Source organism: Saimiri boliviensis, chromosome 7 (genome assembly GCF_048565385.1).
Source record: "Saimiri boliviensis isolate mSaiBol1 chromosome 7, mSaiBol1.pri, whole genome shotgun sequence".
Lineage (NCBI taxonomy): Eukaryota > Metazoa > Chordata > Mammalia > Primates > Cebidae > Saimiri > Saimiri boliviensis.
In genome coordinates this window covers 87,935,663-87,949,327 of record NC_133455.1, presented here as the reverse complement: position 1 = coordinate 87,949,327, position 13,665 = coordinate 87,935,663, and the positions used below count along the sequence as shown (strand labels likewise).

The 13,665-nt window shown below is 35.2% G+C and overlaps 1 protein-coding gene across 1 annotated transcript in view; it reads right to left on the bottom strand.

Moving 5' to 3' along the window:
• Window positions 1-393: 393 nt before the first annotated feature.
• The window catches only part of RASSF8 (Ras association domain family member 8), a 112,085-nt gene continuing 98,813 nt past the window's right edge, over window positions 394-13,665 (bottom strand). Inside the window, exons 3-5 of the mRNA XM_039472344.2 lie at window positions 7,894-8,783; window positions 5,577-5,721; window positions 394-4,562 (exon numbers count right to left, since the gene is read on the bottom strand). Of these exons, the coding sequence (XP_039328278.1) occupies window positions 4,441-4,562; window positions 5,577-5,721; window positions 7,894-8,783 (1,157 nt within the window). The 3' untranslated portion in view covers window positions 394-4,440. The remainder of the gene's footprint in view (window positions 4,563-5,576; window positions 5,722-7,893; window positions 8,784-13,665) is intronic.

The window sequence follows — 13,665 nt, the reverse complement described above, 5'->3', positions numbered from 1 at the left end:
CTGCTGTGTCAGCTACTTAGGAGTTGCGTGATTTGGGAGCAGTCCCTTGGATGGCTATGAATGTTTAAAGTGTGACAAGTACCCCATATTGCACTTGGCACACAGTAGGGACTAAAAGGTTAGTTCTCTTCCTCTCACGGATTTAGGGAGATCTGGGAATACAGAGATTAAGATATTTTTTCTTTACTTTTGAAGTAAAAGGCATAATTAGTTTCTTAATTCTGTTTTACTTTGATGAAGCTACCTTTTAAGCAATAGATGATTCTTTAAGTATACATGAAAAATGTAATTTTGTGTAGTGATATGTGCCCCTGTTCTCTTTGACATCTTTTAAAGGAAATACAATTGTATTTAAAAATCTAAAGGACGTAAAAAACAAACTGACAACTGTAATGCCCCAATGAATCCTGAAAATTTATTATTTGGGAGAATATCCAATATTGATTTCTTTGTTTTACAGCTCATAATAATCAGAAAATACACATTTAAAATGAAAGTCAAAGGAAAGAATAATTACATATAATACATATTACAGATGTATTTGTACATAAGCAAAGCAGTACTAAAAGCATATTTATGTGCTCACAATTAGTGAACATGGCAATTTTCTGTTTAAAGCTGCAGCAACTCAAATCCTCCTAGGGTCAATAAAGAAAAACATATTGACAAGTACATTTAGGGCTATCACCATGTCTGGCTGTAAATCTATTTTTAATCTTCCCCCTCCCCCCATATATATGTATATACTTTATTGCCTTTATGTTTCTGCTGGTTTAATATAATTAGTATACTAAATAGTTTTCTACATTTATTTGGTTTCTAAAAATATATAAAATGCATTGAAAAGAGCTCCTGCAGCTTTCAGGCAGTCACTGCCCTGGCATCGAAAGCTTATTCTGGAGATGTAAAGCAGCAATACTGAATAAATAGTGATTGTTTTGTCTTTTTGATACAGCTGATGGCCTTCACCCCAAACTTAAAAATACTGTAGCAAATAGTATAAACATGCAACTTAAAAAAATGAACATAATATAAAAGTAATACTTACGAGCTAATTTTAATACAATATAAACCAATAAAGACAACTTTAGGTAGAAGAGGGATGTGAACACAGCATGGTTATTTACATATAAATTAAGGCTCAATTTATAAAAGGCAATGCACAACGGGAACTGTCCATCTGCCCACACACTTTACATGCCTGAAATCAAAAGTTTTTGTCTTTTCTGTGTTATTTCCTCAATCCATTACAGTTCTATCTTGGAAGATGTTCACATAACTGGCTTCAAATGAACAGTTTGTTTCTCTAAAAACCATTTTGCTCTTATTCACAGAGAAAATTATCCTTTAATGCAGGTGTAAATTACATTTATGCTGTGGAAGCAAGTGCTTACATGTTCTTGTTACATACTGCTATACTTCATATTTCACACCAGAAATTTTTTTTTTTTTTTTTTTACTGTATTTATATAGTTTTTACTCTGTCAGTCTTGCTGTAGCTCTTAATTATGACTAATTTGAACTACAGGAATTGATGATTGCTCATCGATGACTGGGATAATTAAGTGGGTAACTCCTATTAATACCGATTGAAGTCTCATATTATAAAAAGCCCCTGTGCATTAAGACAAAAACCCAAATGTTATCAAACCCAAATATCTCAGAAGGGCAACAAAAGGACTATGGATACTATGTCCATAGGCGACACACTATGGGCCATTCTCTGAAGATGACAGACACTCAAAAAGTCAAATAGACCAATGCTATTCTAAATTATTTCTTGGTAAGATAAAAAGATCTTTAAATGTATCTAATAATTGTAGAAAATCACAATAAAACACATTGCACTATGATTTTTTTTTTTAAAAAACACAAAATATTGTAATCTAATTTAGTATTTAGAACCTGAATATTCCCCCAGAGGAAAATTTTATATTTGGTATTTTTGTATACCATTGCCCACTACCCCTCCAAAATGTATCCAAGATATGGCACTTATTAACTCATTTGTATCTGCAATAGATAAAAATGATCACAAATATACTAAAATATCTTCAGATGTTTCTATGAAAACGAGTTTTTTCCCTCTGACTTAGAAAATGTTCCTTAGATATGTGCTTCCAGAAGTAATATAACTAATTAAAAAGTATAGCTTCTTAATGTACTCATCATATTCACATTTCTATACTTTCCTCATCTAGGAAATTATTTTTAACTTGTAATTAGGTCTATGAAGATTATTTGGCAGCTTGGAGATTCTAAAGAAGTTGTCAGAGAGGCTAAGCTGGGAACTCAGGACTACTACAAGTTGCTAGAATGCTGCTTGTCCTTCTGTAAAGTTACTAGGTTAATTCTGGTAACAATTTATAATTAGTCAGATATTGACTGTGTTTTTCATGGTATGCCAAGGCATCTCTGCAATTTCTAATTACAAAGTTTAATACTGCCTCCAGTTTAACATTTTGATTTAAATAAAATGTGATCAATTTATAAAATGTTTTTCTTTGTGAATAAGATCTCGATTTCTCTGAACAACAAAATTACTTCATATAGAATGACTTTTGAAAAAATAAGGCATTTATTGAGCATATGTAAATCATTACTGTCACAAAAGCTATAAATTATTTTAATTTTTAATCATCCTAATTTTAAATACAGGTAGATAGAAATTAACTATCATAAATTGTGAGCAAATGTGTACAGGTTGTGGTTATTTGGGTAAGAATCATTTACTTCTTAAGTTATTTGCAAAGTAATATAATGGCAAGATCAATTGATAACTCCAAGAACCCAAAGAAAATTGTATCTTCAGTTGAGGTCCGCCACTAAGCTGCACTAGAAAGGCAACTCTGCATTATTACTTTCAGTTCTCTAGAAGCTTCTATACAGTCTCATAGTCATTCTTAAAATTTTTCATAAGAAACCTAAGTAGAGCAGCATTCTCAGCATTCACTAAACCAAAAATAAGTCAAATGTGTTAAAACATCCAAAGTTGCTTTCATGCATAAGACATATCTCTATTGTTACCAAGCATTACCATATCAATCCACTTTTATTTTGTTGCATGTAAATAATACAGAGGATGTAATTTCTTCAGAATTAAAACTACTTTAAATTTCAGATTAAAGTCTTAATAATACTGTACCAAATCTGACCAGAGGGAATGTAAGAATGGCTAAGTGGTATCTGAATCAATCTGTCTAAATATTACTTGTAAATCTTAAGTCACTACTCATGAAAAATGTGTTGATTCATTTTTGGTTTTACAAATAAAACAACATATGTACAAATGGAGATTAGTGTCTGGTAAAAGTCAAGCCTAAAAATAAAAACATATGCTGAATTTGACTTTATTTCCTTGCTAATATGTACCTAAGTTTAATCTCCTTTCCACCTAAGTGACTGGAAGAAACCACAAGGGTCCATAATATACAGAGTAAATTATGTATGAGGAATAATTTACCCATGGTGTGTACACCAATAGATCATACATATGAAGCGGGTTATTTTAAAATACATCACTTAAAAAGCAATGTTCCTGAAGTGGATCAATCCAGCCCTCAGATATCTATAACTTACATGTTAAATCAGTTCTGAAGATCCAGAATGTAAATAATAAGGCAGGGCAGAAACAGAAGACATAATGTATCAGGAAACCCCATGCCTGTATGGATACACACTTAATAATTACATTTTTGTTCAACAGTGTCTGAAACACTGCAAATGTTTTATACATACAATTTACCTCATGAAAAATTTCTGTTATGCTACGTGGCCACACATATATTTGGAAATACTGTAATGGAAAGACTAAATTCCAGATTTTAAAAACCCCTGAATTATTTCACCTAATTAAGCAATGGCTAGGACACAAAATGAATGCAAGTGGGTTCTTCTGGAGTTAGTTTCGATGGTGGAGCACCCTAGGATACTTGTGTAGTGTAAATCAGCAATGCATGGATGGAGTCTGGCAACATGCACATAGTCATAATCACATAATATGTAACATAAGTCTGTCACAGGATAAGTCTTAATAAAAAATATTAAAACATCAACATTCATACATCAACTGATTCCATGAAATAAATTAAACTAAGCCAGTCACAAATTTTTCTTCATTCTTACTTAAGTCATGGTTTATTTACGTACACACTATATAACACTTTCCTAAAGCTCTCAAAATGCTACAAAAAAGGAAGGCTTTGCATTACAGCTGCTGGACAAAAATATCAACACTGTTGATGTGTGAAAACACAGTTTCTTTGTTCTTTAGCATCAGTGCACAGGGTATGGCTCCAAATGGTATGCAATTTAGAAGAGAAAAAACATACAGCGGCTTGTGGGATAGATCCTCTGTTCATCATTGGCACAAATCAAAAAGGAAGTTTACTGTCCTTGGTACCTCTGTTGGGTCTCCCCCCTAAAGACAGGTAGGTAATGTCATACATATATGCCTTCAGGATTAAAACCAGATGAGATAGGATTCTGCAGAATGCGGAGATTACTGGGGAGCTGCCGAGATGAACCAGGTCGCTTCAGGGACCCAGACTGGAATGTTGCCTCTAAATAGGAAACAAAGAAAGCCACTTGATGAACTGGTCAACTTGGAGTACTTAGCAATATAAAAAATTAGACTCCTTCCTGCCCCGAAGAACCCGAAAGAGAAAACCACACAGAGCAATAACTGCAATCCCCTGTGTGCCCTGGGCTGGGAGGAAAGGCTCAAACCCTCTCAGGTTGAAGTCTATTTGATAAATTAGTTTTTGGTGATTCGAACAGTGAATGATCTTTATAAAAGGTGAATATCTTTGCTTTTCTTGGTTGTTCACACCATATGCATATGCAGATTTGGAATTATCTTTTAAATATCAGCACAAATTAATAATAACTTTTAGAAGAAATGGAAGGAAAGAAGGGGCATTAACGAACATAGAGAGGGAAGCAAAAATCCAAATTAACAGACTATGACTCATACATACTTCAGAAAAACATTTTTTAATAAAGCAATTTAAAACTAATGATATGACATTTGCTGATTACATACTCACCTAAGTAAATAAACAACCTAAATTTACTGGTTTTCCTCCGGAAATGGGAAATATGTTAAAAAAAAAAAAAAGACTTTTTAAGTGTCCCACTTAAAAATTATCTATAAATGCTGGGGTAATATTTTAACTGAATACAAGCAGTTTATTCAAAGGTAAGCAGATGGCTAGGGATGCTGGTTCATGCCTGTGATTCCAGGACTTTGGGAAGCTGAGGGAGGCAGATTGCTTGAGCTCAAGAGTTTGAGACCAGTCTGGGCAACATGGTGAAACCCCATCACTACAAAAAATACAAGAAAAGAAAATCAGCCAAGTGTGGTGGCATGCACCTGCAGCCCTGGCTTCCCAGAAGGCTGAGGTAGGAGGATCACCTGAGCCCAGGAGGCTGAGGCTGCAGTAAGCTGTGGTTATACCAGTGGCATTCCAGCCTTGGTAACAGAGTAAGACACTGTCTCAAAGAACAGAAACAAAAACAAAAAAATTAAGCAGTGAGAATAAAGGGAAAATAAACCATATTTAGCAACACCTCACCCCTTTCAATGTCTGCATGTGAGGCCTCTATTTCAATGGGCTCCGCTGGCAGAACGGTAACTTTTGTCCCGGTCTGCTGGATGAACTGCTGGAGATTGACTTGCCGCAGCTCCTTAGTCAACTGCTCCAGTTCTTGTTCTTTGTCCTAGATGGAAATTATTATTTTAAATTTGAGGATTCACTATTGAACAGTGCAAGACAGTGACAATCTATCTGCTACAGGGGTTAAATGTGGGATATCTGCTTTCATAAAAGCACATTTAACAGATCTGGTTTATATTGATACAATGGGCTAAAGAGGTCACTTTCACTCTGTGGTATAGGCCAAGAAATAAGCTCAGGGAAAACAATAGTTTCTTTAGTCTGTCCTCTTAAATGTGATGCTTTCCTCTGGGAAACTATTATGTACCCTTATGAAATAAATATATTTCTATAAACTTTCATTAAAAACAAAAACCAAAACCGGTTTCTCAGCCTATAAACTCATTGTTGGAACATAAAAAGAAAAAAAACCCACACGTTTTTACCCATCTCTGTGTTACAGCAATCTTGCTAAACTGATCATAAATTTACATATTAACATATGACTACAAAGTTAATTGTAATTTGGTCCATGGATTTAGAATTCTGGTTTTTTGTAAGCTGTTTCAATTTTCTTGGATACATTATTGAGATTTATCTTATAGCATGAAGAAAGCAAGATTCCCACAAGATTCTTACTATGGGATTTTTAATCCTTGACAAAGATCTTAGAACTACAGAGCCCTAAAGGAGGAGATCAAGTTTGGACAGTTGAAAAGCTGTAAAATCAAGGAAGGGCATCCTATTATTTAAACAGTTTTCATTTTTCTTTACTGTATATAAAAGTACCCTGGCTCTACCCAGGCTGGGTGGATCTCAAGGATTTGGTAGGGGTTGGGAAGAGATTAGAAGTGAACAGTTGTTTTCTTCACTGATTTGGGTGTAGGGGGTACTTGAGGATATACCAATATTTGATTATCAGACATTTTTTCAGTGGGTAGAGGGATTTACTAGTAATGACTGTGGTAAGTTGGTGTTTCCTGCAAGTGATATCAAAAGCAACACAACTTCCACTTGTACCTTTGTTAAAGGTCAGAATGAATCCCAACAGTAAAATACTGACAAATCAGAGGCTGACAACCTTCTACGGCATGAGAAATTCTTGATCTTCAAAATTTTGGTGGTAGTTTTAACTCTTACTGCAGATAGTGACAGAGAAGGGAGATCACATCAGTTCTTCCTAAGACCTCAGCTTTCTCTGATTGTGGAATTGTTGATGTTCTAAAGCAGCTCTTCTCAAACCTCACTGTACACAGGTACTACTTCGGCATCCTGTTTCAATGTAGGTTCTGAATTTCTTACAAGTGTACACTGAAGCTGCCTGGCATGGACTACACTTTGAATAGTAAGCTTTAAACCAGCACAGTCCAACAGAACTTCCTCCAATGGTGGAAATCTTCTGTGTCTACATGGCCAGCAGAGCAGCCAGATGTGCTACGGGGCACTTGAAATGTGACCATGTGTGACTGAAAAAACAGAATTTTAAATTACTTAATATTTTTAATTACTTTATTAATCATAATTTAAATATAAACGGCCATATTATAATCAATTATATGTCTTCCTCATTTCATCTGATAGAGACTGATACATCTTTGCAATTTCTGCAACACAATCACAGGGTCTTTTCAAAAACGGGTATCGAAGAAATGTAACTTGAGTAGTTACGTGGCAAAATAGAAATTTTCTTGGATGTGAATTAGAAAAAGGAGGAAAATCAGAGAGAAATCTCTGTCCCCTTCTCAGGAAAGCAAAGGAGGGTACTGTGGAGAGGGGAGAAGGGCTGGGGGCAGTTTACGTGTCAGGAAAGAAGCTGAGATTGGCTGGCAACACGGAGAAGTGATAAGCAGTCAGCTAGCCACAACAATCCTGGCCAACCAATCAGTTGACAGCTCTTTTGGCACTGATTTCCCTATCTCTGAAAGGAGAAGGTGAGATTTACTATCTCATCATTAGTGTCCATTACATCCCATTATCTAATGCTACAACAGCCACAGTTAAGAAAAGGCTCGTCCATGGAGAAGGATCCATGTGGCTATCGCTCTCATCTTTATTCTGATCTCACATCTAAGCTCACTCAGATACAAGTCACAAGAATTCGACAAAACTTTTAAACAAGGCTGGGTTTCTAATTCTTTGAATATAAGGAAAAACTGACAATTATGAAAAGAAGATTCCAAGAAGATATTAATTCTTTTAAATGGGCCAAGTGTCCTGTTTATCAAAGTGTCCTTACCTGTAAGCGTTTGGTGGCTTGTCCAAGAGATCTTTCCACAGCTTTAATGCCATTCTCTAACCTCAGACTCTGCTGGCCTTGAATGTCAATTTCCCCTTTGACCTTACCAATCTTTCCTTTAACCTCTTCCTCATTGACCTGTGCCTCCTGAACTTCCCGTTGTAATTTTTCTGCTTCCAGACCACTTTCCATAGTCTGGATCTGTGCCAAATAGTCCTTTAATTTGTTTTCACATTCTGTTATTTTCTGTCTTATTTCTTGAAGTTGATCCTTAAGCTGTTTTTCATTTTCCTGTTCAATCTGTAATTCATTTTCCCAAAATTCTTCCTCCTCGATTTCTACATCATTTCTTTTGATCTTTTGCTCTAGACGGACAATTTCCTCTTCAAGGTTGGAATTATACTTTTGCTCCCAAAATCGTATTTCTATTTCATTAGATTCCAGCTGTTTCTCAATGGATTGAAGCTTCTCTGTCTGCAGACGGATCAGCTTCTTCAACTCATCTGCTGTTGTTTTGCAGTTATTCAGCACCTTTTGCTTAAACTCAGTTTCTTTACCTTTTCCAAAAATGTCCATTAATCCTTTGGCACCTCCTGTAAATGTTAACGATTTCCTTTTGGGTTCTCTCCTTTTGATTGATTTGTCAATCTGAGGCCTCAGTTTAGCTAACGGGGGCAGACTCTGTCTATATAAAGTTCTTTCAGGAATTCGAGCCACACTGTCTGAAGTGGGTCGCTCACTGAGAGATGGCCCGGTTCGTCGTAGAATGAGCTGAACATCACTAGCATATTGCCCCCATTTGTTTAAGGATATGATAGGATTTTCATGAGGTGCTAGGTGTCTTTCAGTATCTCTCCATTTCTCTATAAGGGTGTACCTTCCAGTTCGACCTAGGTAAAAAAGGTAAGAATAAATTCTCAAAATGGGATATTGGAACAGTGAAAAAATGGAGTAAGAACACCATTTGATGACTGTGCATTTTTTATTAGTATCAGAGGGTCAAGTTTTATAGTCTAGTCCAGGTTGCCTTTAAAACCTTCATCACTTGAAGATACCAAGCCCCTGAAGACATGTAACAACACAAAATCAGAAGATGTGTATTGCACATACTCTTCAAACTTGCTTAGAAATTCAACTTTATATTTTAAACCTTGCCAAATACCTAACTGCCTAGAACTTCTCATTTGGGGCAAGACTGAACAAAGTTTGTTCTCCAGCTGAAACAAAGGACAACAGAATTGCCATGTGAAGTATGAGGAGCTGGCCCAGGAACTAAGTGGAACTGCCTAGGTCTCCTCTCCGTCTCCACCTGAGTGCTCTGCCAACCTACTGCTCACACAGCTGCCATCTTCCTGGACACACATGGCAAATAAAAAATCAGCTCAATGAAAAAAACCTTCAAAACACATTCATATGAAAAGAGGGGCGGGAAGAGAAGACTTGTTCAGTTTTGATAATAATATGATAGTATCAAAGATTCTTCTTAAAAAAACTCAAAGCAAAATATTATTAAAAACAAACCAGTGGGCTGGGTGCAATGCTCATGCCTGTAATCCCAGCATTTTGGGAGGCAAGGTGGGCAGATTTCTTGAGCCCAGGAGTTCAAGACCAGCCAGGGAGACACATGGCGAAACCCTGTCTCTACAAATAAAATATGAAAAAACTAGCCAGGCTTAGTAGTGTGCACCTTGAGAGTAGCAACTTCCAACTGTGTAAAGCTGGACAGAGCAGACAGGACAAAGGTTCTGGAGTGGAATGGTCTGGGTCCAAATGTGGCTCTGCTACCCACTGTGTTTACATGATCTGAACAAATTAGCCTCAGTTTCCTCATCTGTTAAGAGTAGCATTTCCTTATCTGACAAGGTTGTTCTGAGAGTCACGGGAGAATGTAAAACATAAAATGTTGGTGAAATTGAAAAGTACTATGTAATATCAGTTATGTTTATCAAAATGTCCAGGCTAATAAGGAGGATGAAAATAGAAAACAAAAAAACCTTAGCACATTAGGTTAGCTTCTTGAAATAAGAAATGTTTCCAGTGATTTTGGGTTAAAAATTACTCTAACTGCCCCCAAGGAAAAACCGTATCACACATCTGCAACGTTAAAACTGTTCCATGCATACAAACTGCTTCAAAGGTCACAGCTTTTTGTGCTTTTGGCTCTGCTGCCTATCAACTACTTTCAGAAATCTTGAAATCTTACTCTTCTCTGAACCTCTGTGTCTTCCTTCAATAATAGGAGGGGTTAGCTAAACTGGCAGAGTCCTTTCCAATTCTATCAAGCCAATGAGTATCTTTAAAAGAAAAACTGAATCATCACATTATACGAACTAAACAAAAAATTTTGAAGACTCAAATTTATTCATAATTAAAAATAAATCTGATTTTCCAGTGCTTAATGGTACTGCTGCCCTCTAAGAATGTCTTGGTAGAAAATTATTTAGAATTACTTTTACTGCCAGTATTTGCTTCTTGTTAAATAATGCACATTTAGTACTATTAGGCCAAAAAAAATCCATTTAGCAATATAAAAAAAGCTTTTTAAAAAAGGTAGATGAGCCGGGCGCGGTGGCTCACGCCTGTAATCCCAGCACTTTGGGAGGCCGAGGCAGGTGGATCATGAGGTCAAGGGATCGAGACCATCATGGTCAACATGGTGAAACCCCGTCTCTACTAAAAATACAAAAAATTAGCTGGGCGTGGTGGCGCACGCCTGTAATCCCAGCTACTCAGGAGGCTGAGGCAGGAGAATTGCTTGAACCCAGGAGGCGGCGGTTGCGGTGAGCCGAGATCGCGCCATTGCACTCCAGCCTGGGTAACAAGAGTGAAACTCCGTCTCAAAAAAAAAAAAAAAAAAAAAGTAGATGAATTAATAGATTTGATTTTATTATACAAATTGGGTTTTAAATATTTTATATAGGAATTAAAATCCATAATCACTGTTTCTAATACCCATAGCTTCGCAGCACTCTACAGATCCTATTTCTTTCATTAACACAGATTCTGATTCCTCCTGCAAAACTCCTTTTAGTGTATTTGACTACATGGATATGTTTAGTCATACTTTGTGTACTATTTTGATATAATCTTAAAATGAATACAAAGGAATATCTATCTATCTATCTATCTATCTATCTATCTATCTATCTTCTATGGAATTTGGCATTGTAGAACTGTATGACATTGTCAGATAATTTTGATCCAATTTAGCAAGGTAAAAAAATATTAATTATGGCCAGCTGTGGTGGCTCAGGTTTGTATTCCTAGCACTTTGGGAGGCCAAGATGGGCAGATCACCAGGAGTTCGAGACCAGCCTGGCCAACATGGTGAAACCCCATCTCTACTAAAAATACAAAAATTAGCCAGGTATGGTGGCAGGTGCTTGTAATCCCAGCTACTCGGGAGGCTGAGATGGGAGAATCACTTGAACCCAGGAGGCAGAGCTGCACTGAGCAGAGATCCCGCCAGTGTACTCCCACCTGGGCAACAAACAACAAAACTCCATCTCAAAAAAAAAAATAATAATAATTATACTTTTAAATATTGAAGTAATTGAGACTAACCCCAAGAATCATTAAATTTATATACTGAAGAAACTCACATACAGATTTTAATGCATTAATGAAATCTTATTGAATGACTGACATAAATTAAAAGAAAACAGGATAACAGCTTACTTTTATTTAAGAAAGCAGAATATACAACTATGAAGTAACATAAAATTTTGGAAAATACACACAAAAACTCAAACATGAGTCACCCAGAAATTTATGCCCTGAATTCAATCATTTTTAATACTCCAACAATTTTTTATAATTTTAGGAAATTTCTCTTTAGAGTCATAAATCAAAATCATGATTTAAGAGTTACATCTTATTATTTAGTTATCAAATGTATATTGAACACCATATATTTGTCAGAAACAGTGCCAGGCTCTAGAGATACAGATTCTACTAAACACCTTCATCACCAATCCTCTTCCTAAGTTTTCATTTTAACTGACATTTGATGTTCTCTTCAGTATCAAATTCTCTCCACTCCAAAGATGCATACTGGACATTATTCAAAAGAACATGACAAAGAAGTGGCACATATTTTCAAGTTTCTGGAAGTATGAGAAATGATATCAGTAACACCTGACTTATTCTTTATCTATGTAGGATAAGCTATCCAACAGCACCAAATTTTTCCGATAGTAGACGCTTTGCTTCTTGAGCTGTAAACATTTTCATGAAAATTTTGTAAAATACATTATACAGTCCAGGATTCTTATGCAAACTCTAGTAAATACAACCAACTTTTTCCATAATGACTTAGAATTCTTAACAGTAAGTGTTGATCTCTGTAACAGAACTTATACTTTATTATCTTACAGCTGTAAAATGCTTTTGATGCTTTTATATATATAATCTTACTTAGTTCTGTGAGTTAAGTAGTATAGATATTACATCCTCATCTTATCAGTGAAGAAATAAAAGCGTAAAGAATTTTAATTTTCTGATGACATTTATTTTTTACTATATTATTTAAGTTCTGAGTGAAACTACTAAAATAACTCTTATAGTATTTCTCAGAATGACAGTGACACAATAAAAAATTACCTCTGAATATACCTGTCAGCCAGTTGTGCATTCAACCCATAGTTACATCATCCACAGTATATTTTCCCAGTGTGTTGATAAGGATATCATGTAGAATTATTGTCTACTTAGAATTATATAAAACCACTCCTACTAAACATAATAAAAACAGTAACAGACTACCTATGATTTACTGGGCATTGTGCTGGTTACTTTAAAAAAATACAAACCAAAATAATAGAAAACACTTATCACTACAAACCAGAAGATTCTGAAAACTGTTCATTGATGCAGCATAATCTAACCCATCTTGATTGATGCATGCAATGAATTAACATGTATTCATGTTCATTAAAATAATATTTTACAGATGTGGAAAATACAGAAGCTCATTAAAACAAAAAATAGACTATTGATATAATATTAAAATTGTAAATTAAGATGTGGAAAATCAATTCACAATACAATAAATGAAATATGAGACAATGAGTCTCAAAACTACAAAGAACATATGAAGAGTATAATTTTTTAAAAGCTCATCTATGGGTACACAAAAAACATTGTTTATTGCTAGGAAGTAGAATCATGATGATTATCTTACCTTCTGTTTTCTAAATTTCAAGATAAGCTACAATAAATAATACCACTTCGTAAACATAGAAAATCTATTCTTAAATTTCTAAAATTGATGTTTTACATGTGAAATGAAGAGTTAAGTGTGATGATATAAAATGTATATTCCTTCCCTTGTCTTCTCAATGACAGCAGGTATTAAAGTATTGCGAATCAGAAATCCCTTCCCTCAATTTCCTTGATTTCTTTCTTTTTCTTTTTTCCTCTCTCATCTTTTGTTAGCTAGACTTTTATTTCTGTATTAAGCTCTAAGCTACCTGAGGGTAGAAATACATCCTTGTCGTATTTTTGGTTTGAGATATTATAAAAGCAAATGCATTTTCTCCACTATAACTTGAGATAGATGATCTGTCAAAAGCTTTCTATTTCACTTCGATTTGAGAAGCAGTTTACACCCTGAAAAAAATGCATTTCTGAGCTATTTTACAGGGGTTTGCAAAGTAGAACATTTAAATTTGGAATGTTTTAGAAAGTTCAGGAGGTACAATGACAAACTCCCAGTGTACTCTTGCAGGGTAGTTCAACCACTTCATGCCAAGAAGAGGTTTCAACTAAGGT